Source organism: Podarcis gaigeae, assembly GCF_964106915.1.
Source record: "Podarcis gaigeae genome assembly, chromosome: 17".
NCBI lineage: Eukaryota > Metazoa > Chordata > Lepidosauria > Squamata > Lacertidae > Podarcis > Podarcis gaigeae.
The window spans coordinates 12,027,663-12,054,510 of record NC_139694.1 but is presented as its reverse complement, the minus strand read 5'-3'; the positions used below and the strand labels follow the sequence as shown (position 1 = coordinate 12,054,510).

The 26,848-nt window shown below is 43.6% G+C and overlaps 1 protein-coding gene across 3 annotated transcripts; it reads left to right on the top strand.

The window, feature by feature from the left end:
• The first annotated feature begins 484 nt into the window (after positions 1-484).
• AMTN (amelotin) lies at positions 485-19,047 on the top strand. Of its 3 annotated transcripts, XM_083717957.1 has the most exons (12): positions 485-741; positions 3,022-3,085; positions 5,685-5,753; positions 8,254-8,298; positions 9,197-9,253; positions 10,736-10,819; positions 12,133-12,225; positions 13,244-13,303; positions 15,300-15,395; positions 16,318-16,353; positions 17,750-17,776; positions 18,580-19,047. In XM_083717957.1, exons 3-12 carry the CDS (start codon positions 5,700-5,702, stop codon positions 19,027-19,029), a joined length of 1,002 nt encoding a protein of 333 aa, XP_083574083.1. In that variant the 5' UTR covers positions 485-741; positions 3,022-3,085; positions 5,685-5,699; the 3' UTR covers positions 19,030-19,047. The 3 variants fall into 3 exon arrangements, with proteins under 3 accessions (XP_083574083.1, XP_083574084.1, XP_083574082.1); XM_083717958.1 differs by lacking the exons at positions 485-741; positions 3,022-3,085 and adding an exon at positions 5,495-5,591 and having other exon boundaries at positions 12,136-12,225; XM_083717956.1 differs by lacking the exons at positions 485-741; positions 3,022-3,085 and adding an exon at positions 5,495-5,591.
• Positions 19,048-26,848: the final 7,801 nt, after the last annotated feature.

The following is a 26,848-nucleotide window of genomic DNA, read 5'->3' as shown; positions in this document are numbered from 1 at the left end:
TAGATTATGAGTCTTTGTAAATTGTGTGTCTAAAGGAACCTTTGTTATTGCCAAATGCCAATGTGTTTGCATTATTAAGTTTGTTATGAATAAGAAAAAACATTTTAAGTTAGGGCTTAATAATTATTTCACTATTAATATACTTCTTCTTAATTGTATTTCATTCTTAATATACTTCTTATTTGCATTTTAGTTCAACAATTACTTTGATAAAATACACATTTTGTTATGTGCAAATGGCTTTAGGTACCTATTAGGTTCATAAATTACCATATAGCAAATATTCAACACCCACACACACACACAAAAACCAGTGACAATTTGTTGTGGACAAAGGACAGCTGGACATATAAAGGGCACCATTACCTTCAGTAGTTTAGGGCCTCATCAAACCTAAATCCAGCCCTGGTCGGAGTCATCCAACAGCAAGTGCCACACAATTTAGCCCTAGTGTTTGAGGCACCCTGGATTCAGTTGGCCTAGTTCTGCTGGAGCTTCAGTACAGGCACCTGCAGTTGTGAACCTTTCTTAGCAAAGCAACTGGAGGAGGAGGAGGAGAGGACAGAGGAGGAAGAAAGAGCTGTTAGTGGAGAGGGAGCCTTTCCCCATCCTTTGGACCCCCTGAGAAACTCAACAAACCTGCTGCACCTGGAACACTGTGTGGAGAGCGCAGCTGAAGGGGACAGAGCTGTGGGCAGCCAGAGGAAGGGCCATCCATCTTGGGTCTACCCATAAAAGCAAGTGAGAGACTAGGGTGATGTCTACAGTTTCCAGAAACTCTTCTTGTTGTGAGATTTTTGTGGGTGAGCTGAGAATTTATTTGGACCCTGGGTGAGAAGCTGGCGACTGAGAGAGCTGATTTATATATATATATATTAGTAACTTTGTATTAATACAGTGGTACCTTGGTTCACGAAATTAAAAGATGCCTGCTTCTTGGGAGAAAAACAATGACATACCTAGACAGCATCTTAAAAAGCAGAGACATCACCTTGCCAACAAAGGCCCATATAGTCAAAGCTATGGTTTTCCCAGTAATGATGTATGGAAGTGAGAGCTGGACCATAAAGAAGGCTGAACAACGAAGAATTGATGCTTTTGAATTATAGTGCTGGAGGAGATTCTTGAGAGTCCCATGGACTGCAAGAAGATCAAACCTTTCCATTCTTAAGAAAATCAGCCCGGAGTGCTCACTGGAAGGACAGATCCTGAAGCTGAGACTCCAATACTTTGGCCACCTCATGAGAAGAGAAGACTCCCTGGAAAAGACCCTGATGTTGGGAAAGATGGAGGGCACAAGGAGAAGGAGACGACAGGACGAGACGGTGGGACACTGTTCTCGAACCTACCAGCATGAGTTTGACCAAACTGCGGGAGGCAGTGGAAGACAGGAGTGCCTGGCACGCTCTGGTCCATGGGGTTACGAAAAATCGGACATGACTAAATGACTAAACAACAACAACAACCTTGGTACCCAAACAGCTTGGCTCCCAAACAAATCAGTTTCTGAACACTGCAAACTCGGAAGTAAGTGTTCCGGTTTGCAAATTTTTTTTGGAAGCCAAACATCGGTTTGGGCTGTCGGCATTGTTTCTGGGCCAACCAGCCAATGGTTTGCGAATCTTTTGGAAGTTGAACGGACTTCCAGAACGGATTGAGTTTGAGAACCAACGTACCACTGCATATGTAACCGTGCATTTTTGTAATAATTTAAGTTGTCTGCTATTGCTCCAGGTGTTTCTGGTTTCTGGTTTTTGTTTTGGCACACAGCTTAGAGATAATTTAACATATTAAGTGTTGAAGAAATAATACTTTTATTTGTACGGAGCCCAAATTATAATGATACCCCCCAAATAGGTCTAGGGTTTGAGCCGAATTTCAAAATTCAACAGAGATTTATATCTAAAACATACATGCTTCTGCACATCAGTTGAACACCTTAATATGCCCCCTACATCTCCGGTTCACATGAGCCGGAGCAGCACAAGGGTTTGCTTAGCTGAGGTGTGGCTCCCCCTTGCATCAGCTGTTAGCTGGGCTGGGAGGCTGAAGAGCCTCAGGAAAGCTCAACTGTGCCTCTGGCTCACAAGTAGACCCTCCTCAGAGCGCATAGAGGATGTTCCCTTCAGGCTCCAGGGAGGGTCTCCTCATGAGCTGGAAGCACAGCCAGGCTTTGCTGAGGCTGGTCAGGTCTCTCCCCACACCTCCAGGGACCAGCTGAGAGGTGCCAGAACACTCTTCCAGCTCAGCCCAGCTGAACAAAAAGCCTCTGCTTTATCTTGAGAAAAGAGGAGGCTTTCTTCTCTTTAGGAGTGTTCCGCAGGGGGAGTTCATTCTCCTTAGACACCCAAGAATAAAGAGCAAGTGTGGATTGTGTCCTTTCAATATGTTGCACTGCCAGCCCAACTGATTTTGATATGCAACTGATTGCATATCAAACAGCCCAACTGATTTTGATATTTGGCAATTTCAGTGTTGTGAGTCAAGGTGAGTTTGGTGTTACATTACTAGTCACCAGACAACCAGGAAGCCCTTAATTGGCAGCACAAATCCAAAGCTATTTTAGGAGATCAGTATGGGATTAGGAGCACCTTTTAAATCAAATGTGTGCATTGCTTCTTGCTCATTATGTCTACTTATGCTAAGTCTATTATGAATCACATTTTTGCTTACTGCACACTTTAAAAATAGCCCATTTATTACATGTAATTCTTAACCTAAATGGGAAACATTAGTTTCTTCACACTCTAGAGAAAAGTTGGAGAAGTAAAATTACATACCACCAGTTGATCGGTCATTTTCATCTATATTATCACAATCTAATTAACCATCATTTCTGTTTTGCTGATGCTGTGTTCATTTCTACTACAGATAATCTTAAGGACATTTTTGCCTTGTCTAAACCATTAATTATGGTATGATGGTCAGGTTACCCAATTCCAGAATTAGGTGTAGGTTTGGTGCAAGAAGTAACTTGTTAAAAATATTCTTTTTGTTTCCTTTTTTGTGTGTGTGATTAAGAGAGAGGTGGGGAAGGAGGAAAGCATGAAATCAAGAGGTGATCAGAAAAAGTGGACGAGTTAACGTATGTATTTTTAGAAATGTATTGCTCATGTAAAACAATAAACTTCAAAAGAGAATGACCCCAAAATAGGAGTTTTAGGCCCAGTCCTAAATATATTTATTATTCTGGGCACTTCCCACTAGGTTTAGTGACATCAACTTCCACCCAAACATATGTAGGAGTTAGGCTGTGTCCAATTTGCAAAACACTTTGCATTTCGTCTGAACCGGACACTGTATATGGTCAAGTATCTGGATGCACCTTCTTCATCTGTTGCTATGGTTACTGTTCAGTTTGTTCAGCCTAAGGATGTGCTCAGAATGTCCAGAGTTGTAAGGGCATTTGCCTAGCTGATTAAAGTAACCAGAGGTAGCATGTCCTGCTGGGTGGGCAAGACAATAAACATATCTTTATAGGAAAGCAAGGTGCCAAAGGTTTGGAAGAAAAGCATGGCAGAAGGAACTCTTTTTTGACCCCACCATTTTTAATGACTACTGGCCTATACATTCCATCTGTATCAGATGCTTGAAACCCCAACTTCAGGTGCTCCTGGAAGACACTAATTTTTTTGGATCTATTCTGGCTCTCAGCCTGGTTTTGAGACTGAAATTGGAATTGGACAGGGCGGCTTGCATCCTCATGCTGGATCTCATTTCAAAGGGACTCATGGGGAGGGGGGGAAATTAGGATCCAGCCCACCAGGCAAATCCAGTTCCCCACACCTGGCTTCCATCTTGTCCCCAAACTATTTAAAATATGCATGAAACTTCTGGATAAGTTGTCTAGAGAGCCGCCCAGAGTGGCTAGGGAAATTCAGCCAGATGGGCGGGGTATAAATAATAATAATAATAATAATAATAATAATAATAATAATAATTAGGAGTGTAGTGTCATAGAATGCAGAGAAAAGGACAAAGCCCACCCCAGATAAAGCCTCCAAGGAGGCCTTTGTCGAGCCTACTCCATCTATTGCCCATCTTTTGGGCTTCCTATTCCTTTGGTCCGCCCACTCACAGCCTTTTCTTAGTAACTTCAGCGATACATCTTCTGTTGCCTCTCTACTTCCTTCCTGAACCACATAGGAAGCAAAGACACAGCTTATACCTCATTTCTCCTGTTCATCTCCCAACCACCACCACCACCACCAGGACCAATAGCATAGCTGCCTTTGTGATCCCCCAGGGAAAACACACACACACACACACACACTGGGGAAAAAACCTGATCTCTCCCCACAAATGTTAAGAAGAGAACAAAGGGCAGGAGCGAGCCTAATGGGCACGTGGTGGGGAGGGATGTAGTGATGCTTGCAGGTGCCACAACAGAGGCTCTGATGGGGCAATATGGATGCAGACCCAGAGAATGAATCAGAAGAGGGACCACATTTGCACAACACATGTAATCTGTCACCCAGCTAGGGCTGCACACACACCATACATGTAAAGCACATTCCCGCCCCCTCCAAGAATCCAGAGAACTGTAGTTCATTAAGGGTGCTGGGGACTTTAGTTCTGTGAGAGGTAAGCTACAGTTCTCAGGATTCGCAAAGCTACAATTTGCAGCACCCTTAACTACAGTGCTCAAGATGTGCTTTAAATGTGTCCTGAATATTTGTTGTGTGCACAGCCTAGCAATGTTTATACAGAAGAGCCTTCTGATTGTACATGTCCCCTCTGTAAGTTGGGCATTGATCTGAAGAACCAGCGAGTTGGCCCAGGATATGGGTGCTCCTGAATTATGAATTATGGTGCTGGAGGATTGTATTATGGTGACTTGAATTATGGTGCTGGAGGAGACTCTTGAGAGTCCCATGGATTCTTAAGGAAATCAGCCCTGAGTTCTCACTGGAAGGACAGATCCTGAAGCTGAGACTCCAATACTTTGGCCACCTCATGAGAAGAGAAGACTCCCTGGAAAAGACCCTGATGTTGGGAAAGATGGAGGGCACAAGGAGAAGGGGACGACAGAAGACGAGATGGTTGGATAGTGTTATCGAAGCTACCAGCATGAGTTTGACCAAGCTGCAGGAGGCAGTGGAAGACAGAAGTGCCTGGCGTGCTCTGGTCCATGGGGTCACGAAGAGTCGGACATGACTAAACGACTAAACAACAACACACAACAACATGGGTGCTCTTGAGGAATAATGACATGTGATCTGAAAGTGGGGTGATGGTGGTTAATTGCCTTCTCTCAGAAGCTGCTGTTCCACCCCTCAGAGAAGTGGGTCTGGTTTGGTTTAGCTCATTCCATGTGTGTTCCACCTCAGTGAGAAAAGACTTCCCTCAATAACCACAGACTTTCTGTGACATAATGATACTTGCTGCTAATAAGATGTTGGGCATTGCGTGAAACACAAATGACTGTGTGTGGGTTCGGCTTTGATCACTGCCCACTTGGAAGAGACTTTAAATTCCATGCAAGAGACGGGTACATCCCAAAAAGTCTTCAGCAGCCAGGAAAAGAGCTTCAACAAAGCAGCAAGAGGACCAAGCCATTATTTCTTCTGAATTTGCCATACAAGCACATGGTAAGAATTCCTTGTAATGCTAAGGTTGAAATTTGCAATGTGAATAATGAAAGACGGTGGAGGGAAAAACTCATTTCTGATTCTTTCATGCAGGTACCAATTTGAAATATGAAGATTGTAATTCTACTCCTTTCTCTTCTGGGGCTGGCAATCTCTTTACCAGTAAGTAGCTTTTAATCTACTCAAGCTTGGCTGTTTTGGTAAGACGCATACATACCTAGCAAGCTACAGCAAGGTACACTTAATGCACGGCATAGCTCTGGACTTCTAGCTGATAATGGTTCAACATGCTTCTCCCTAAATCCAAGCCTGCAGGGGCAGTGAAACTCACCATCCCACATGAAACCTGACTTTCTCTGTGCTGCAATGCTTTCCCAAAGAGGAGGCAACTTCATGCTCCAAATGTTGACGCTTAGGTGTGAAAATGTTCATTTTCAGACTTTTTTTTGTAATCAGCATTTGCACATACCAAATTTCAGCTGGTTGAAAGTAGTATTTTTGGGGTGTGGGTGTGTGTATCCTTATCTCCCCCCCTCCCCATTTCCTAGGGAGAGACTTACAAATGTCTCAATTTCACACTGTGCTACTAACCAAGGGGCTGCAATGGGCTTTGCCTGTGCTACATGCTAGCTTTCTGAAAGTATTTTCAGCAGCGGGGGTATAATGTTTCTGGGGGCAGGCCTGTGAATGTCTTTCTTTTCAGCCTTTTTCTGCTAACTAGTCCCAGACTAGGTGTGTGCTTTCTGTGTGGCAAAATACCTTAACCACATGGGTTACAATTTTTAGCACACACACACCCCAATTTGAAGCGAGACATAGAAACATCCTGCTTTCAGGGGGTTTTTTGTAGTAATGGGGTACACTGAACTTTACGTGTGCCCATTTTCAGAGCTCTAGCTCACTGAGAAATACCCATTTTCATTTCTCAAGTGAGCCAAGCAGACAGTAAGGGGTATATGTGTATATTTTCAGAGAACAAGAAGGTTTAGAAAGGTTTATATGCAGAGGAGAGATTGCTGGCTTGCTTAATTCAAGGCTAGGCATAACAACAACAACAATTTAAATAACTAACAGTTTTCTGCCCTTTCATGGTGTCCCAAATCAGCTGCCTGAGGTGGAAGGTTTCCTTTGTCTAAAGGCAGCTGCTTGCCTTTTATTGCTCATGTTAGTTTGCAAAGCACTATGTGCATTGATTGTGTCATTTCTGTGTTTCCCAATCTTCTGATAGCTGACACACATGTGGCTTTATATATATATATATATAAATAAGTAAATCCTGAATTAACATTAGGGATATGCATCGATTTCAAAGGAAATTCTAAAAGCTTACTTTTATGTATGAGAAAGAGCTACCGGCACACAGAAGTGCTCTCAACCTTGCTTTTTGAGATATCTGTGTCCTGTGTGTGAGTCCTACCTGGAGATGCATGTCCAAAGATATTTGAAATACCGTAGTCAGCAGCAGTGTCTGGGCAAAAATTGGTGAAATGTCCAGGAAAATCCAGACATCTGGCAACCGATGTCGGCAGTGTGTCGTTTTTGCTGATTTCCCATAAAAAATAGTTCAGAAACATTAACTTTGTTTGCAGATTTGGTAAAAAAAAACACCTCAACAACCTTTCTGTCCACATTTTCACGGTTTGAAATATGGCAACCCTAGTCCTCCAAGGATAGATCATTCTGCTATGTGCCAAGTTCAATCCCTGAATGTCTTCAGTTTAAAGCAAGACTGGGTAGCAGAGGTTGTGAAACCTTTACCAGAGGCCTTGGGGAGATTTTAAAATGCTTGGAAACAATACCCAAGAAAGAATAAGCAGTTCCGTGTATATTCCCTTAGAGTAACAATATTTACACATGTAAATACAACACTAAAAAGTTCATCAGCAGCTCAGTGCAGATGCACCTGGCAAACGCAGAGTAGTGAATTTTTTGTGCAAATTTATGCCATAAATATAATGCTGCAACTCACAAAGCTCTGCTGATGCTTGATCTCTGCCCATCTCATTGCACAGAAAGTTCTGTGTTCTGTTTCTGTAGACTTCTGAAACTTCAAGCTGTGATGCTGGGGAGATGTTGCTACCCTGATGCATTGCGGTAAACGGTGCCCTGCCCAAGCAGTTGGTGTGACATGACCTATTAATCATAATCATAAGCATTCAGGAACTGCTGCATTACCATTATTTCATTTTGAGTAGGTTGCAATGATCCTAGAACATGAACTAGGCAATTGTTATAGGAAAAGCGAATGAAATGCAACGCCAGTGGCAGAGGAAGGGGGTGCGGTGGGGGCTGGCCGCCCCGGGTGTCGCCACTGAGGGGGTGTGTGACAAAATGCAGGGCGGCACTCACCCCGGGGCCTGCAGCACGCCTGAGCCACATGTCTCTCCTGGGAGTGACACGGTGGCTTGTGCGCCTGCAGGCTCCTCACTGCCCCAAACAGTCTGCCCGCTGCCTCCCCCTCAGCTGCAGGGAGGAGGGAAGCAGACTCTGGAGGCCCCACAGAGCATCCTGCCCTGGCTCGCTCCGCCCAGCGAGCAGCTGGCCCTGCCCTGGGCGCAGGGCATGCGCACCACCCCAGGCGCCCGATCAGCTTGCTTCACCACTGTGCAACGCCAATCCATTTTGGTGTACTTCATCTGGAATGCATTTGCTTCCTCCTTAGGTGAACCAAATGGGCAGAATCCTTGCTACAAGCAACAGCAGAGAGGTAAGCAGTGTGCTTGTGTGCATGCTTTGTAATGTTAGGAAAGCGTCTTTTAAACTATATATTTCCTCGTCGCTTTTACAAGCTGGATAATTAGCTAGACCAATGCCCATCAGGATGGCAGTGATGCTGGAGACTGGCACAGATTCTTCCTCCTATATACATATTGTGAGTTGCTGGGTTCCCTTGGCAGCTCCTCAGCCTCAGCCGCCCCCCCCCCAAAAAAAACTATTAGTTCTGGCCAAAGCAGAGGTGGGCATGTTTCTCAAGGTTTGGCACTGTTCAGCACTAAGCCAGAGTGTACTTTGGGGTGAATTTGAGGGCGAATGCTCAGTAGAGGAAGCTGAACAGATGATCTCTGTGGGAATTAGACTGTGGTTCCTATTTGCAGAGTATGTGGAAGACAGACCTGGGTTATCTGACCCTTTCATTCTCTTTTCCCTCATATAGAAACGATGCAAGACACTCTTGTTTAAAGTTAAAAGAATGCATAACTTTTACTTTGTGTAAAAGGAGTTTTATGTTTCCTTCAAATACTTGGCTTCTCTGATGTACTATCAGCTCTGGTGACAAATGTTCCATAAGGGCTGGTGAAGGTGTGGGGGGGTGTTATTGTGCCATTTTTGTTCTTTTCCTCCTTTTGTACCAATCCTAACATCTCCTAAAAGTCTTCATCGAAACACTCTATTTTATTTTACCGCTGTGGACATTTTGAATAGTTTTCAGTCAAAATAAACTGCCTCCCAAGCTTAAGTACATGTGTGTATAGGAAAACATCCACAGTACAAGGGAAAGCAAATTACTATATATCATAGTATATGAATAGTCTACATCACTCCTCCAATGATGAATAATTCAGATTTATCACTTGCAAGAAACTGTTCTGTAATTCAATCCTCAGATACTACGATTGATGCAAAGATACAAAGCCATGGGGAACAATCCACAGCAAACACAGGTACCTTAAAAGCAAAGTAATTGAGGTGCAACAAGTTGGAAAAGAAAAATTAAGTTTTAACTGCATTGTTCTTGTGAATGTGACTTCTCAAGATATTCTTTAACTGCTGCAGAATTAGGTCATAAGTTTAGTTCTGTGTTCCTGTGTGCAAGGCTAATTTGATGGCTCAGTAGAAGAATCCAGTTCAGTTGGCAGTGGAATGAGAAATGGAGTACGGGGAGCTTGGAATGCCAACAATTCCTTGTCAGACAAGGCTGTCCCACTTCAAGTTGTGCAAAGCCCACTTTAAGCTTCTCCTAACTTAGATTTGGGCTTGGACAACACCTCTAATCTTTGCAGCTGGAGACTGAGTAGAAGACCCACGGTCCTCAGCTGCATATGGCAACCAAGGCTAGGTTCTGCTCAGTAAGGGAGGTGCAGAACTAATAAGGAGGGAAGTAATGGGGGAGGGTGTTTATATTCTGAGTTTGTGAACATTTCAAGGTTTCTGAGTGAATGGTAGGAATGCTTCCAAAACCAGGTGGTTTTTTTGAGACAAATAGGAGAGTGTCTGCACATGTTATAATCCAGGAGAACTCATGGAGTCTATTCTTGCCTCAAAGGGACATTTGGCACCACTACTCAAATAGACTTCTGTCAGTATCCTTATCTTTGAGCCTCTTGCTCTCTCTCTACTTTATGGGACTTCCTCCCAATCTTCAGCATCCCCAGTAAAGCTATTTCTGTCCCTAGAAGCTGATGTGTAGTTTTAACCCCAGCCAAACTGACAGCATTGCTGTCCTTCACAGATCCACAGATACTGAACTGCAAACATTCTGTTACACTTCCCACCCAAATATGATAGATAGATAGATTGATAGATGATAGATGATAGATGATATAGATAGACAGATAGATAGATAGATAGATAGATAGATGATAGATAGATAGATAGAGATAGATAGATGATAGATTAGATAGATAGATAGATGATAGATAGATAGATAGATAGATAGATGATAGAGATGATAGATACTGTAGATGATAGGTAGTAATAGCTTGCTCTTCACCAAATGGTCCAGGGAAAGTTACAAAAATATCACAATAAAAACAGGTGCAATTTATATTAAAATCATAAAAGACCACAAAACTAACCGATATCAAAGTTAACAAAACAGGAGCCCAGAACAGCAATGGATAGGAAGGAAAGAGGAAGGAAGACATAGACTCAACCAAAGGCAATCCATACTGGATCTTCCAATAGGTAACAGTGGCTAACTAGTACAACCTCAGTGCAATATAGAATTAATTTCATCATTAGAAAGAGAAAATCTTGGAGCAGTAGCTACACTTTGGGAGTGCTTTTCTTTAAACAGAGGCCATCTCTCTTTTAGAGCTGAAGCAATAAGAGAACATAAACCTGATCCTTAAAATAAAATAAAATAAAAACAACGTTCAAATTGCATACTTCATCCTTAATTTGTGTTCCCTCCTTGATGGTAGCAAAGGCCAAGATTGGGGCCTGGACTGCCTCCAGCAAAGCTGGTTCCAGATCAGAATCCATCAGTAAACCAGGTGCCCAATGAGGTAAGCTGGAAAGAATTCATCTCACAAGTCAGTGTTGTGTAATGCGTTTCCATGGTAGTGGGTACTGCTATTTTAGAAGTGCAGACAGAGAAATCAATGCCAGCTGCTCGACTCCAAATTGCAGGCCTTCTGGCTCATGGGGGAATGACCCAGTGGAACTGGTCTGGCTAGGTCCATTAAGCAAGATGCTGCAGGTGGGCTGAAAGCAAGGAGCTTAGAAGTCCCAGGCCTTATGGTTTGAGGGCAAAAATGAGAAAAGTTTGCAGCAGGCAGATTTGATATAATGGCTCACATTCTAGAGGGAGTCTGGTGCCTGACTGCCTTCACAGATGAGGCTTCTGTTACTGTTATGGAAGGCTGCATATACATCTGCTCTGTGTGGTTCAAGACAAAGAGATCTGGGCGCTGAATGGGAAGACATTTCTCTCTTACCGCTGGTGTTATTTGTGCTACTAAATTGACTGTGCAGAGAGGAAGTGAGGTGGTTAGAAATACATTTACTTAAACCCAAGTAAGTGGTTCCAGCTAGGTCCCTCTGTACTGCACATGAAGGGGTCAGTCTATGGACTGACAAGAATAATGATGATTCTGGGTCTGTGGCAATACTAGTTCACATTCCTGCAGCAGCAAGTGTAGGACAGGTGGGTCAATCCTATTCAGAATCAGAACTGGGACTAATGGACCTCAAGAGTCCCAAATGATCTTGCTCTTGTGTGTTTCAGAGCTAAATACCCTTGTTTTGAAGTCATTTCCTTAGTGCCATCTATTTCCACTGGACCTACTTCTGAATAACTGTGTTTGGGATTACATACAAAGTCTTTTCACCACAGCTGACTGTGGCTCAGATTTCAACTAAGAATATGGGAGATAAATTTTGCATATCTCACGCCTAATATCTTGATTCAAACTATGCTTATCCATATTAGAAGAGTTTGGATTTGATATCCCGCTTTATCACTACCTGAAGGAGTCTCAAAGCAGCTAACATTCTCCTTTCCCTTCCTCCCCCACAACAAACACTCTGTGAGGTGGGGCTGAGAGACTTCAAAGAAGTGTGACTGGCCCAAGGTCACCCAGCAGCTGGATGTGGAGAAGTGGAGATGCGAACCCGGTTCACCAGATTACGAGTCTACTGCTCTTAACCACTACACCACACTGGTGTATTTACTCTGGCTAAAATTCTATACACAATGGGGTTAACGCCTATTGAATTCTGAGTGGACTGCACTGTCCATCTGTTCCAGCATAACCAGCTTTCCATGTTATATTTATTAAATGCATGTTGATCAATGTGATTCTTTGTCACCCTTTAGCAGGTTGCTCCACTTGAATGGACGTTTGCAAATTTCCCAGTTACTTCCAATTTCCCACAAAACCCATCAGAGCTGGGAGGACCAAACATGCAAGTAAGGAAGCTTCTTAAAGGGTTATGTGCCATCTTAAAAGCAGATTATAAATGCATTGTGCTTTCTAACTTGTAACAGAGATTTGAGTATTATTTTATTTCATTTCTCCATGTAGTCCAGGAATTATTTTATTTCAGCATATAGTCCAGATGTTGTTCATCTCCAGCTCCCACCATCCCTGATCACAGGCTATGCTTACTGGGGCTGATGGAACATTTGGAGTTCCCCCTCCTATTATCTTCTTCTAGGACCTTGTTTTACCTTTTCCAGTGTTTTTAAATAAAACTGAAGGATACATTGGCCTGGTTGACACATCACAACGAGCCAACCATGGCTAAGCACATGTGTGTTGAGGTCTCAGCCACTTCATTCCATTCTCCTGTTGTGCTGAGCTAAGCCATGGTTTGGCTTAAGATGTCTTCTGAACCTGCACTCATGATGTAGCTCTCCCAGACTCTCTCCACAAGCCATAGACCACAGGACAAACCTTAAAGCTCATAGTTAGTCTGTAGAGGGCTAAACCACAAACCCATGTTTAGATGACATGATAAGCCAAGCTATGGTTTATTTGCAGTGCAGTGCAGCTCAGCAGCAAAACAACTGTAGAGGAGAAAAGCAGCAACAGGAGTCCCCATTTTAGTACAGTCATGCTAGGCCATGGTTTCACTTAATGTGGTGTGTGAAGCAGGCCATCAGTTCTTCACTGTTGTGAAACATTCATTGTGAAGTCACTCAACAGTGAGTTTTAAAATTGAGATTTCAAATGGTTTGATCTTTAAGGGCTAAGCTAAATATTCTGGAGCTGTTATTATTGATTTGAATGATTTCTGCAATTCCTCAGCCAAGAAAAGTTCCCAGAGCAGCAAACACTGCTCAGTTGCATCATCTGATATCCAGAATACTCTTTGAACATTAGAATACAAAGTAATATTCTGCCTAGCAAATGTCTTATATACAATGACTTTCAGTGTTTTTGCATAAATCACTTTAAAAAACCTCAGTCATTTTTGTGTTATAGAACTTTCCTGGCTATAATGTACTACCGTTGACCCAGATGCTCCCATTGGACCTTAATTCTGTAAGTTATTTTTCTTCCTAAGCATGCCATGTTCTATATTTGGTTTCATCACTGCAAGGTTATTATTTTTTTTAACAAAAAAAAATAACATTCTGGTTTTGCTCTATAGGAAGTTTTGTTACATCTGAAGGTGTTCTGATGTAAGAAGACACCATTATTGCTGCTCCTATTACAGAACTTCTATTTATCTAAAAGAGTCAAAATATAATGTCATAAGCACGATGTGTCCCACTTTTTCTGGTACATCTCTCTTTCAAGCCACTGTCAATGACTTTCTTTTCTTTTTTGAATTGTTAAAGTTGTTGCTCTTTGGGGTTCTAAGAAATACACATCTCCCAACCCTGTAGCAGCAGGTGCTGGTGCTTACAAAGAGGGGGGGAGGGGCAAGGTCCCAGAGACCTGGGTGCAGGGTGAATGGGCCAGATGAGCCAATCCGGTGCTCCCACAACCTCCCTGCCACTGTCCCAGTAAGCGGCAGTGACTCATTTGCCAGGAAACTAGTGTGCTGGCTCTGCCCACCCACTGACCTCATGGTCAGATTCAAGCTGGAATGAAATTTCTCTGAAAACATTTTTCTGATAAATGTTGTGAATTTTTCTTTTTTTCTTTCTTGAACTGAACTGCTGAAGATTGTATTTTGAGGGGAAACAGCCCTAATCCAGAATGTAGTTTCTATCAGTTTCCTGCTTGAGCAGCACCCCCCCAGCTGCTTTTTGCCCCCAAATAACAGTTGAGAGGAGAGGGAATTTTCAGCAGGAACCTCACATAGGTTGCCTGTATAAAACGGGACCCCATGTCTTCAAAGTCAAAGCACACTTTTTAAAACGCTGCAGATAAAGTAAAATGGTGTTTGGCCCTGTGTGCCCCCATTTAGCAGGCAAGTGGAAGAGGATCTATGGATCACCAGAGGCACAGGTGCAACAGAACAACCAAAGGGCTTCCAATGTCCCATGGTGGTCTGCTCCTAAACTGACACCTTCTTCTCAGAGGTTTCTGTCTGCTGTAGTTCCCTGTTCCAAACTGTGGTTGGTGCTGTGAGTAAAAAAAGCTAGAGCCCAATTCTCAGGGCTTCGGGTTGAGGCCACACACTCATACCCTCCAACCTTTCTCTGATGAAAACAGGAACTTCCTATTCCATAATAATAATTTCATTCATTATACCTCGCCCATCTGACTGGGTTGCCTCAGCCATTCTGGGCAGCTTCTAACATACATAAAAACATAACAAAACATTAAACACTTAAAAAAACAAAAAAACCTTCTCTATACAGTGGTACCTCAGGTTAAGTACTTAATTCATTCCGGAGGTCCGTTCTTAACCTGAAACTGTTTTTAACCTGAAGCACCACTTTAGCTAATGGGGTCTCCCGCTGCCGTGCTGCCGGAGCACGATTTCTGTTCTTATCCTGAAGCAAAGTTCTTAACCTGAAGCACTATTTCTGGGTTAGCGGAGTGTGTAACCTGAAGCGTATGTAACCTGAAGCATATGTAACCTGAAGCATATGTAACCCGAGGTACCACTGTACAAGGCTGCTTTCAGGTTGTATTTTTACATAACTCCTTGGCTTGGGGGTCACATAACTCCATATTTTGCTGATGGAAATAGGGACATACTAAGGAAAAGTGGGACATTCTGGGATCAAATCAGAAACTGGATTGGCTTCTGTAAATACAGGGCTGTCCCTGGAAAATAGGGACACTTGGAAGGTCTGCACGCTGCCTGTCAAATGATGCAAACGGCATTCTTCAAACTGACTCAACATTGTCTTGGCAGCATTGTGGCTGCCCTGCTTACCCATCATGAGCTGGCCTGGGATGAAGGCCTCTGCTATGGCAACAAAGCTCATGTCCCTGTCATCTGCTGTGTTTGGAATTAAAATATTTATGGTTCTGAGAAATTTTAATCAGATTTTACATAACTGATTTCAAATGGAGCATTTCTTCTCTTTCTGTATTTGTCCCTGATAGTTTCAAACCCTTATTTCTTTTCACATAGCTTGCTATCCTGTTGGGGGCATTGACACTTCCTCAGACGCTGCCTGTAGCGGGCGTTGGAACAACTATGCCACAACAGCTGCTGCCACCCCAATCGGTAAGTATTTTATAGCACTTTGAGGCTGCAATCTCATACCTGATTTGTTGTTTGGTCATTTAGTCATGTCCGACTCTTCGTGACCCCATGGACCAGAGCACGCCAGGTGCCCCTGTCTTCCACTGCCTCCCACAGTTTGGTCAAACTCATGTTAGTAGCTTTGAGAACACTGTCCAACCATCTCGTCCTCTGTCGTCCCCTTCTCCTTGCGCTCTCCATCTTTCCCAACATCAGGGTCTTTTCCAGGGAGTCTTCTCTTCTCATGAGGTGGCCAAAGTATTGGAGCCTCAGCTTCAGGATCTGTCCTTCCAGTGAGCACTCCGGGGTGATTTCCTTAAGAATGGATAGGTTTGATCTTCTTGCAGTCCAAGAGTCTCCTCCAGCTCCTCCTCTCAAGAGTCTCCTCCAGCACCATAATTCAAAAGCATCAATTCTTCGGCGATCAGCCTTCTTTATGGTCCAGCTCCCACTTCCATACATCACTACTGGGAAAACCAAAGTTCTGATTACCTGGCAGTAAATTCCACTGAACTCTGAGCATGCACTTATAAGATGGCACTGTAAACATACTAATGGTGCAAACCTATTATAAGTCTGCTCCAAAGTGAGCAAAGGATGGCGGCTAATAGTGTCTACACTATTCACCCTTCGCCATTTGGGAATTTATGTTGGTGCTAGTGAAGAGATACTGGTGCAACACTAAAAAAACAGCACTCACCCTTCTAGATAAGACAGCACAGCTAGAGATTGGAAACTGGAATGCAAATGAGAATAATGCCCCAATAACATCTGTGATTACTTGTAGCTTTGTAAGGGGCTATCAACAGCTTCCAGGATCATTGGGTAGGAAATGTGCTTTAAAAGTATGTTGCGTATTTTAGATTTGTCAAGGAGGTGCCAATTATGACAATTTTTCTTGCAGATGCTTCCAGTTATAGTTGCGCAAATGGGGCCACAGGTAAGAAGTTAGACAAAATTATTTTAATAATAATAATAATAATAATATTTATACCCCGTCCATCGGGCATCCACTCTGAATCTCTTGGGCTCTTGAAATATAGTTGTCCCTTTCTTTTTTTCTTTTTGCCTGAAAAATGAGGGGTGAACGCCTGTCACAGATATTACTGAGCTACAGTTCACATCATTGCTGACCTTTGGCAATGCTTGTTGGTGCCAATGGGAGTTGTAGTCCAACAACTTCTCAAGCACCATAGGGTCCTCATCACTGCCCTGTTCTCTCATTGCACCTAGTTAGCAGTTGGGTGAGGGAAAGGAGTGACCTCACATTCCCTGCTATATCCACTCTCCACATGCTGGTGGAAGGTCTGGTGAACCTGTACTACACATATAGGCTCCCTGCATGATTTAGCTCCCCCATGGCCTAGCAAGGGGTATGGTAGCGGGGGGGGGGGGAGGCTAATGGCCATGGCCTCGCTTTCCCTGCCCACCCTCCAATATTTCACTGGGAAAAATAGGGATGTCCCATGCTGTTTTTCTAGAAAAAGAGGAGCCGGAACGCACCATGAACACCTCCCTCATTCTCCTAGAATCTGACATTATTGTTAATTGTGTGAGGGAATATGGCTCTAGCTTATTACAGATGCTCATTCTCATAGCAAGGGGAGATGTAGCTTAGTCACAGAACATTTTCCTCGCAAGCAGAGGGCTGCATGTTCATTCCCCCAGCATCTCTGGGTAGGGTTGGGAAAGATACAAAATACTGAGCTCAACAGTCTGGCTCAATGTGAGGCCGCTTCCTTCCCACGTTTTGCTCTCGAGAGAAACACACAAGTGGAAAGCATGGGGATTATTTCTCTGTCCTGGATCTGGCAGGGTGTTTTAATTCCAATGAAACTTGCACAGAATCACACACAGGCAGATACCAGATGGCATAGATGTGTGCTAAAGAGCTAGGAACTGGTGGTGTTGCATAGTGGCTACGTTTGTTGACAGACCGAACTGGGAACAAGGAAGTCCATTTTGTATGTTGCCTCTGCCATATAGTAGTTTGCCTCTTAAGACTACTAGGCTACTATTACTACCAATACTACCCAGTCTGCATTGAATTTGAATAGACATTTGTGTGTGTGTACACACACACACACACACACACACACACACACTTCTATTGTTTTTATATACCGAATCGTTTCATATCTGTTATTACCATATTGTAAATTTCTTTTGGGATGCCTCATGGCAAAGTACTCCTAAATGAAATAAACAACAACCACAAAGCCTGCTGGTGTTAGTATGTTGTGTACCTTCTTAAAGATATCATTTAAAAATATACAAAAATATTTCTGCAAATTTAGCTTTTACTTACCTCACCCCTCTCCTTTCTGGGGCTCTAGGGTGCAGTGCTCAGTTCTGAAGAAATGGTAAGTAGCTCACTCCTTAATTTCTTATATTCATTTCTCAAAATAGTTGGTCAGCAATCACCACCGAGGTGTTTCAAGCCCATCCTGTTAGTGTGGCCCCCTTACTTCTGTGGCCTCCACTACATAAGAGAACAATGAAGCACCCATTCTGAGATCCTGTTTCAAGGAGGGGGAGGGTATGTCAGAATTTAGTCTTGGTTTCAGGACTCAGTATCCCTGAGTATTTTAGTTTTAGTTTTGAATGTGAGGAAGCCTTTAGTCAAGGTATATGAAAACTCTGGGCTAAGGGCCAAAACTGGACACCTTGGAACTCTCCCCTGGCCTCCCCTCTATCCCCACCTGATGATGCTCTAGATACAACACACTCTAGGCAACTTCCTGGTGTGGGTTTGTGTGACTACCCACTCTGGCCACACCCTCACACTCTGGCCTCGCCCTCTTTTGGCTCTGACCACACCCACCACTGGAATGTAAAGGGGCTTCTGTTAGTTGGATCTGGCCCAATAATAACTAACAAGGATTGATGTGTGGGTAGGCTTGCCAAAACAAAAAAAGGTTCATGTGCATGACAGTACACCCATCACCAAATCCAGCTTCTCTTGGAGCAGAATTTGGTATTCTCCCATCTCACCATGGGGTTTAGGGAGATGCAGAAGTTCCAATTCAAGCACTGTGGATACATTTCTCCTCCTCCTCCTCCTTCCTTTCTCTTTCTCTAATGTCCAAAGAGGCCCTCTGTGATGTTGATGTTAGTCGTCAGACATCCTGACAAGTGTTCTATTGCTTTTCTTCTCCCTTTGTAGGCACCACAGTCGCAGATCGTTGGGGTTCTAGTCCCTGGAGGAGGATTCATCCCTTTGGGCCAGGCCCTTCCTGAAGGTCAAGAAGATCTTCTCCCAGCAAACCAGGCTGGTTCTAATCCGGGCAACCTACCATTTCCAGAGGGCACAGCAGCAGCCATCCAGAAGATTTCTCCAACAGCAAGTGATGGTCTGAGCGAGGTTGCAAGCGGGTTATACCCAACTCCCTCAGGCTTCAGACAGCCAGGCCCTGTGACGAATGGTGTGTTTGCCGAACCAACTGCTGGCATGAATATGGAGCCGAGTGAACTCCGGGAACCGCCTACTTCTCTCGTAAGACTTGATAAGGACAATAATGGGAAGCAGCAGCACAATCTGTCTCGGTCACATGTGAGAGGAGACAGCTACATGCCATTAAGCACTGTGGCAAGTAAGCCATTGAAAGAACCATAAAGGGAGACCTTTCAATTATCATGTCTTCTGTGTATTGTATATCGTATGCAGATGCTAACATGTGTGTGGTAACTGAGTTGAAATTTGGGCTAGGGGTGGTTGGAGGATTTTTTTGTTTTTTGAAAAAATAATAATCATTATGGATTGTATCTAACATTAATCTTGCTTAGAGGAGACCCAGTGACATTAGAGGAGGCCCCTCAACTTTAGTGGGTCTTAGTTGGATACAACCTTACTAGTTGGAAAATTTGGGAATTCCCATTCCAGAAAGGGAAATTCTCTTTGAACAGCCTTATAACAATGCTTAGCAGCTTTTAATTCCGGCTCTAGATCTTAATGACGAGGGTTTGAGTTGGGTGATAAATATTTTAAGAAAGATTATTGTGAGAATCTTTTTATTTAGTTTCATGCCTCTTTACAGTGAGATCCTTTTTCATAACGATTCTCTCTTATATACAGGGAGGAATCTTCACATGCAGAGGTTCCATTTAGGGAAGGCAACCAGAATCTCCCTTTTCCCTTTTCCAGACACTGTGCAATAATTCATTGGAAGCATAGATCCGTAGCCTGCAAACAAGTTCCATATACTGAGCGGCTATTGTGATAAATGATTAATGGCCAAATTACACATGTGGGAAGAAGACCTGAGTTTTTAAACATAGGAACTGCCCAAATCATGTGTAAAAGGGTGCCATTTAAAGTACAAAAGTGGGTGCATGAAGTCCTCTGTGCTATTTTTGTCTTCAACTAAGTCTGCAGGGGCCACATGCCAGTTCCTGCCTGCTAGGGGTAAGACTTGAAACAATGCTTCATCCACTTTCTTATATGATGCAAAGCCAAAAAAACACCAAATTATAAATTCATGGGAGATAAATGTATCCTGCCGAAGATATCAGATAATGAGAGACTGTCCATCAAAGAACACATTCATTATATTTCACAATTTGACATGACTTGGTGAACAGTGTGCCACAAATGTCCCTTTCGTCATTGTGCCGTATTGCATCTGATAGTAATTTCTGGCGGCAATGCATAATAAACAATGTCAATAAATATCTTTTCAGAGGCATGTGATTGGGCTTGAATTTAGCGCACTATTCCAGCTGAAGGTTTTAATCATATTAAAGGGAATGAGAAAATTTTCCATTCACAATATGAAGCTTGTTCTGGTTATTTCTTCTTTATGGTTGCTTGGAAATGTTTGTCACGCTATTACAAATATTACGCCTGCACAAATGTAACAGCTCGCCAGATGGAATGAGCTCCCCTTGTCTCCATGTCCTGTTCCGGGGTTTCCTCATGCACACACCCCGATTTTAGGGACACGAGGGGAAAATCCTGTTGCACAAGTGGAGGTTCATTAGATAACAAGAGTATCATAACAAACGTTGCTTGAGTTTAACAAAATCTAATAGTTTGAAATTCAAATGAGAGCTTTAATAGCTACTCTGTTATTGGTGGAGCCTCTTCCCACCTCCTAGTTTTGTCTGATTATCATTCTTCTTGCAGTAATCCCAAGAAAACTTATTAATCCCAATTTTATTTTATTCTTTGGTAGATTTACAAAAAGAAAAATACACACCAATAAATATTTTCTAGAAAGGAGCAACTATATATATATATAGTTATTTATACCCCACCCATATGGTTGGGTTTCCCCAGCCACTCTGGATGGCTCCCAACCAAATGTTAAAAACACAATACAACATTAAACATTAAAAACTTCCCTAAACAGGGCTGCCTTGAGATGTCTTTTAAAAGTAAGATAGTTGCTTATTTCCTTGACATCTGATGGGAGGGTGTTCCACAGGGCAGGCGCCACTATCGAGAAGGCCCTTCAACTTTAGTAAGTCTTAGCTGAATACAGCCTTACTAGTTGGAAAATTTGGAAATTCCCATTCCAGAAAGGGAAATACTCTTTTAACAGCCTTATAACACTGCTTAAAGGTACCCCTGCCTGTACGGGCCAGTCGTGTCCGACTCTAGGGTTGTGCGCTCATCTCATTTAAGAGGCCGGGAGCCAGCGCTGTCCGCAGACACTTCCGGGTCACGTGGCCAGCGTGACGAAGCTGCTCTGGCAAGCCAGCACCAGCACAGCACACGGAAACGCCGTTTACCTTTCCGCTATAAAGCGGTACCTATTTATCTACTTGCACTTAGGGGTGCTTTCAAACTGTTAGGTGGGCAGGAGCTGGGACCGAAAGACGGGAGCTCACGCCGCCTTGGGGATTCGAACTGCCGACCGTACGATCGGCAAGTCCTAGGCACTGAGGTTTTACCCACAGCGCCACCCGCGTCCCATAACACTGCTTAGCAGCTTCTAATTCCGGCTCTAGATCTTAATGATGAGGGGTTGAGTAGGGTGATACATATTTTAGAGCTGACATGTCATGTGGGGCTGGACCTCAATGTCTCCCCCTCCTGGCCTGCTCTCCAGAAGCCACTACGAGCTGCCCAAGAGAGGAGGCTAGTGGTGGCAGCCAAGGAGAGGCCATGGAGAGGCAATGGAATGCTCCTTCATAGACACCACTGCCATGATTGCTGCTCTGGACAATCACCAGGTATTCCTCCTCCACCCGCTCTGCAGTGGCAGTGGTGGTGGGAAAAATAGGGACATTCCAGGATCAAATCAGAAGCTAGCCTGAATCCTCTCCAGAGCTTTCTGCCAAACACTGCAAGGTCATGAATCATGACAACAAGAGCATTCTCTCTCACAGGCTCACCCACCACAGTGTGTCTGTTTACCCAGGTACTATTTCTACACACATACTATTTCTTGCTGCAGAAGCTTACGACAGCCCTGCTGATTTGTTGCAGAAAACCCTCACTGAAACACCGGCAATTGTGGCACATCATGTGTGCTATTGCTGTTTGCCCAAGATATGTTAACCTGAGAACAAAGCATGTCTGGGAGAAGCTTTCACACCCTTCAAAAAACAGGGGAGTTGTGAAGCTCCTGCAAGGTGAAATCCCTAGGCTGTCCAGCAAAAACAATCTAAGGTGTCAGGCCTGCGAAAGACGCCCAGAGCCTCAGAGTGTCTGGAGACGGTAGACAATATTGGACTAGATCAAGGTGTCCCAACCTTGGGTCTCCAGCTTTTTTTAGACTATAGCTCCCATCATCCCTAGCTAGCAGAACCAGTGGTCAGGGATGGTTGGAATTGTAGTCCCAAAACAGCTGGAGACACAGGTTTCGGAAACCCTGGGCTAGATGGACGTATGGTGTAAGGCAGTTCTGTATGCTTCTTGTTCATTGGCCATGTACTGCAGCCCTCCAGGTGCATCACAAACTTTCCCCAGCTTTTGCAGTCTTAGGCAAGCAGCCAGAGTCATGCAGCTCCACAGCTGCCCAATCATATATCTTAGTAGACTGTGTGACTTGTGATAGATCACCAGTTGTTTAAGCAGCCGTCCTGCTCTGTTGCTGTTTGAGACTTTCTTCCAACCAACTGCCGAGACATGTAACTACTGCCTGTCTCTCCACAAGTCTTTGCTCCTCCACTACTCTCCCTTTCTTCTCTTCTCCGTTTACTCCTTTGTCATTTCAATCCCTTTTCCCGAACTCCCTCCTTACAATGAAGGAATGAGGTACTTGCACATTATTGCAATTTATGAACTGTTGCCCATTTAAAATGGTTCGTGCAGCTGGAATGTAAGTGGCTCTGAACATTTTGCAATGCTAACCGTGATTCCCTATTTGCTCAAACGCCCCATCTGGTCTCTTCAGAAGCCACTTATATGTATTGGGTACGCAGGAGACATCAGCTGGGTAATTTGCTAATACTTTAGGTTGCTCATGGCAGCTCCTGGTCTTTTTGTAATTAATATTTGCTCAAACGTTTCCCTGGGCTAATCAGTATTGATTGGAAAGATCAAAGCGCTCCCCAATCCTGTGCGATCTTTACTTATTTTTAAATGAATTGCCCCTTCTCGGACATGCATGGAATCTGAAATGCAGTCTTTGCAAGGAGAATATGAAAGCAAACTATTTTAGGATGGAAATGTATTTCCATTTCAAAGCCCCAAAGAACTATTTTTCTGGATCTTCCACTGGCAAAGTCTGGGCTAGAAATACATTCACTGCAGAGATTGCTTGCCTCTAAAAGGAGTGGCAGAACTTCATGCTCCAGCAGTGGGAGTCAGAGAGCAGGCGGGGGGCTGGCATGCATCCTGGGGGGGTGTCCTGTGTCCTGGGGGTGTGGCATGCTGCCTGAGGGGGTGTGGCACCCAGTGTGGGCAGGGGGCAGCCGCACTGGCACCCCACTGGGATTGTGCTGCCGAGGGCAGTGCGTTCTCCCCACACTCCTCTTCCTCCACCAGTGTCTAAAAGAAAGAAGCCTGGATAGCTCAGCTGGTTACAGCATGGCACTGATAACGCCAAGGTTGCAGGATTGATCCCTGTATGGGACAGCTGCATATTCCTGCTTTGCGGGGCGTTGGACTAGGTGATCCCTAGGGTTACTTCCAACTCTACAGTTCTGTGATCCTGTGAAGACCAGACTTTGCCTGGAGCGCCAGCTCTTCAGCTCGCAAAGACTCCAAGGGAAAGCACTTGCTCTAAGCCGGATTCACTTCTATTTATGCGGTTGGTTTCACGAACTAGTATTGGGTTCTGTGATTCAAGCCCTGCAGTGGATAGGCAGGGTGATATGATTGAGCCCCCAAGGCTACTTAACAGTTACATGAAGCCTCTGGGGGGAGTCTTTAGAAGATGGGGGACAAGGGGCCACCAGTATGCTGGTGACACCTAGCCCTAGTTTGTGAGATATAAGTGAGATGTGGGATAATATTTCTTAATAGTGGAGTGGACTTTATTATTATTATTATTATTATTATTATTATTATTATTATTAATGCCCCACCCATCTGGCTGAGTTTCCCCAGCCACCCTGGGCAGCTCCCAATTGAGTCCTAAAAACAATATAGCATTAAATATTAAAAACTTCCCTAAACAGGGCTGCTTTCAGATGTCTTTTAAAGATAAGATAGCTGCTTATTTCCTTGACATCTGATGGGAGGGCGTTCCACAGGGCAGGTGCCACTACCGAGAAGGACCTCTGCCTGGTTCCCTGTAACCTCACTTCTCTCAGCAAGGGAACCACCAGAAGGCCCTTGGTGCTGGACCTCAATGTCCGGGCTGAAGGTGGAGACGCTCCTTCAGGTATACAGGACCGAGGCCTTAAGGGTGTTGGAGAGTAATGAGTAAAGGCTAAAAGCAACATGCAAAAATCACAAACATACCCTTCACCTCCCAAAAATCTCCAAGCCAGGATGCCTTCAGGAGATATAGAAAACGTGTTGCAGACAATGTAAGGAAAGGAAGATTGCTCAGGGTGGAAAGCTGTGTAAAATAAGGAGTAGTTAGCCCTTAACCCTCTCAATTCAAGTTGGATTGGCTATCTCTCATTACACCCCTAAATAATCTTCCCATTTTAAAAAATGGCCCTTTCCCCAAGATTCTGTGTGTTCTTTCTTTCTTTCTTTCTTTCTTTCTTTCTTTCTTTCTTTCTTTCTGCAACTCTGAGTTTTCCAGTTGTCCTTATCAAATTTAAGCCATAAATTCTCCTCCAAGCTTGGAAGTAAAACCTTGAAATCACCTGGTTTCTAGCTAAGATTGTACCCTCATTCCTCAAACTAACTGCCCCAAACAAGATTTCTGTCTCTAAACAGGGATGAAAAACTTGGTTAAAATAAAAACAATCCAATTTAACAAACATAAAGGCACACACCTGGGCAATTCCAGACAACAGGGGAAGTCATCACTCACACAACTTTAGTTCATATCTTATATCCCCAAAGTTCATCCCATAGTTTATAATTGGGGTGTTTTTCCTTGAACAGCTGCTTCCTAGCTGAATAAAAGAGGAGAGACATAGGTAACTCTCAAATTCAGAACAAACATTATGTAACATCAAAAGGTACTTAAAGATACAAATGGATGAAAGGAGTAAGATATTTCATTCCCAATTAAGCAACAATTCTGTGTTGCTCCAGAACAGGCTTGAGTGGGTCACAGTGATAAATCCACTCCTTTTTAATTAGAATAGGGAGTAACCAGAATCCTCTTCTCCAGGGATTCCTTTGGTGCTGCTATCAGAAAACTGTCAACCAAAACTATATTCAAAGGAAGATATAGTGTCCATCTCTCTGTTAATGTCAAAGTTTGTATGGTGGGAAGAATGATCCATGTATTCAAGGATGTTTAGAAATCATTTATTTTGCTCCCTCCAGTCCTTGGACTTGGCACAATCATCAAAGCTTCCTGAAACCCAACTTCGGTTCATACAGGAAGTGGATCTGCTCCTTCTTACAGCACCCCCAAAACCCAGAAAATAAGTGTTTAAAAGTCCAGTAACTAAAACAAAGTAGTGGATACAAAAATGCATGTAGTAGAGTAAAGTTTGAATAAGATGCCTATAACTATTAGGGATGCTTGCTTGCAAAAATGTGGCCATTAGGAAAAAATTGCCTGCAATGTTGTGTGTAATAGACAAAATTCACACTAAAATGCTGCTGGATTTTCATGGGACTTCCTATCTGAAAAAACACAAACTGATGTAGAATTGTGGAGAACTGAACTTAAGAGTGGAGAAATGAGAAGCTGGGTAACTCAGTTGGTTAGAGCGTGATGCTGATAACAGATGCAGTTTCGATCCCCATATGGGATAACAGATGCCTATTCTTGCATGGCAGGCATGAGGACTAGATGATCCTCAGGGTTCCCTTCCAACACTGCAATTCTATGATTTAGCCATTACTAGGTGGCTTGATCCATAAAAAGCAGAGACATCACCTTGCTAACAAAGGTCCGTATAGCTAAAGCTATGGTTTTCCCAGTAGTGATGTATGGAAGTGAGAGCTGGACCATCAAGAAGGCTGATCGCCGAAGAATTAATGCTTTTGAATTATGGTGCTGGAGGAGATTATTGAGAGTCCCATGGACTGCAAGAAGATCAAACCGATCAATTCTTAAGGAAATCAGCCCTGAGTGCTCACTGGAAGGACAGATCCTGAAGCTGAGGCTCTAATACTTTGGCCACCTCATGAGAAGAGAAGACTCCCTGGAAAAGACCCTGATGTTGGGAAAGATGGGGGGCACAAGGAGAAGGGGACTACAGAGGACGAGATGGTTGGATAGTGTTGTTGAAGCTACCAGCATGAGTTTGACCAAACTGCGGGAGGCAGTGGAAGACAGGAGGGCCTGGTGTGCTCTGGTCCATGGGGTCACGAAAAGTTGGACACGACTAAACGACTAAACGACTAAACAACAACAACAAAGGTGGCTTGAAGTCCTTTCTTAGTTACTGGAACATATTATGGCTTCCTTTCCCCCATTGCCACTTATTTTTAGGAATATTGCACCAGAGGCCAGACAGCCACCAATACCGCAGGGCATTTAGGCCATTTCCATTGTCTAGCCAGATCTCTGCTTGCCTTGCTGAGCAAAGCTATGTTTTTCTAACCACCACAGATTGTGCTTGTGTGTATCAGCAAGCAGAGCACCATCCATTACCAGCAATTTCAACATCGTGTGCTCTGTCTGCCCCATTTTAATTACCGTTTGTACAACAGTGAAACGCAAAAGCTTTAGAAAGTCTTGCCTCATCATTCTGATCTGAGACACTACTTCACTTTCACACACAATCCAGCCTTCTGAAATGTGCAGAGAGATCAAAACAGGCACTTCTTCGACACCTGCCCAGAAACATCAACTTTCAGCCGTTTTGTCTTCTTCAAGAGCCACCTATAATTCAGACAACTGATGAGTCAAAGTCTGTCTTGGTCCATTTCCAGCCCCTTTCACAAGCATTGCTGAGAG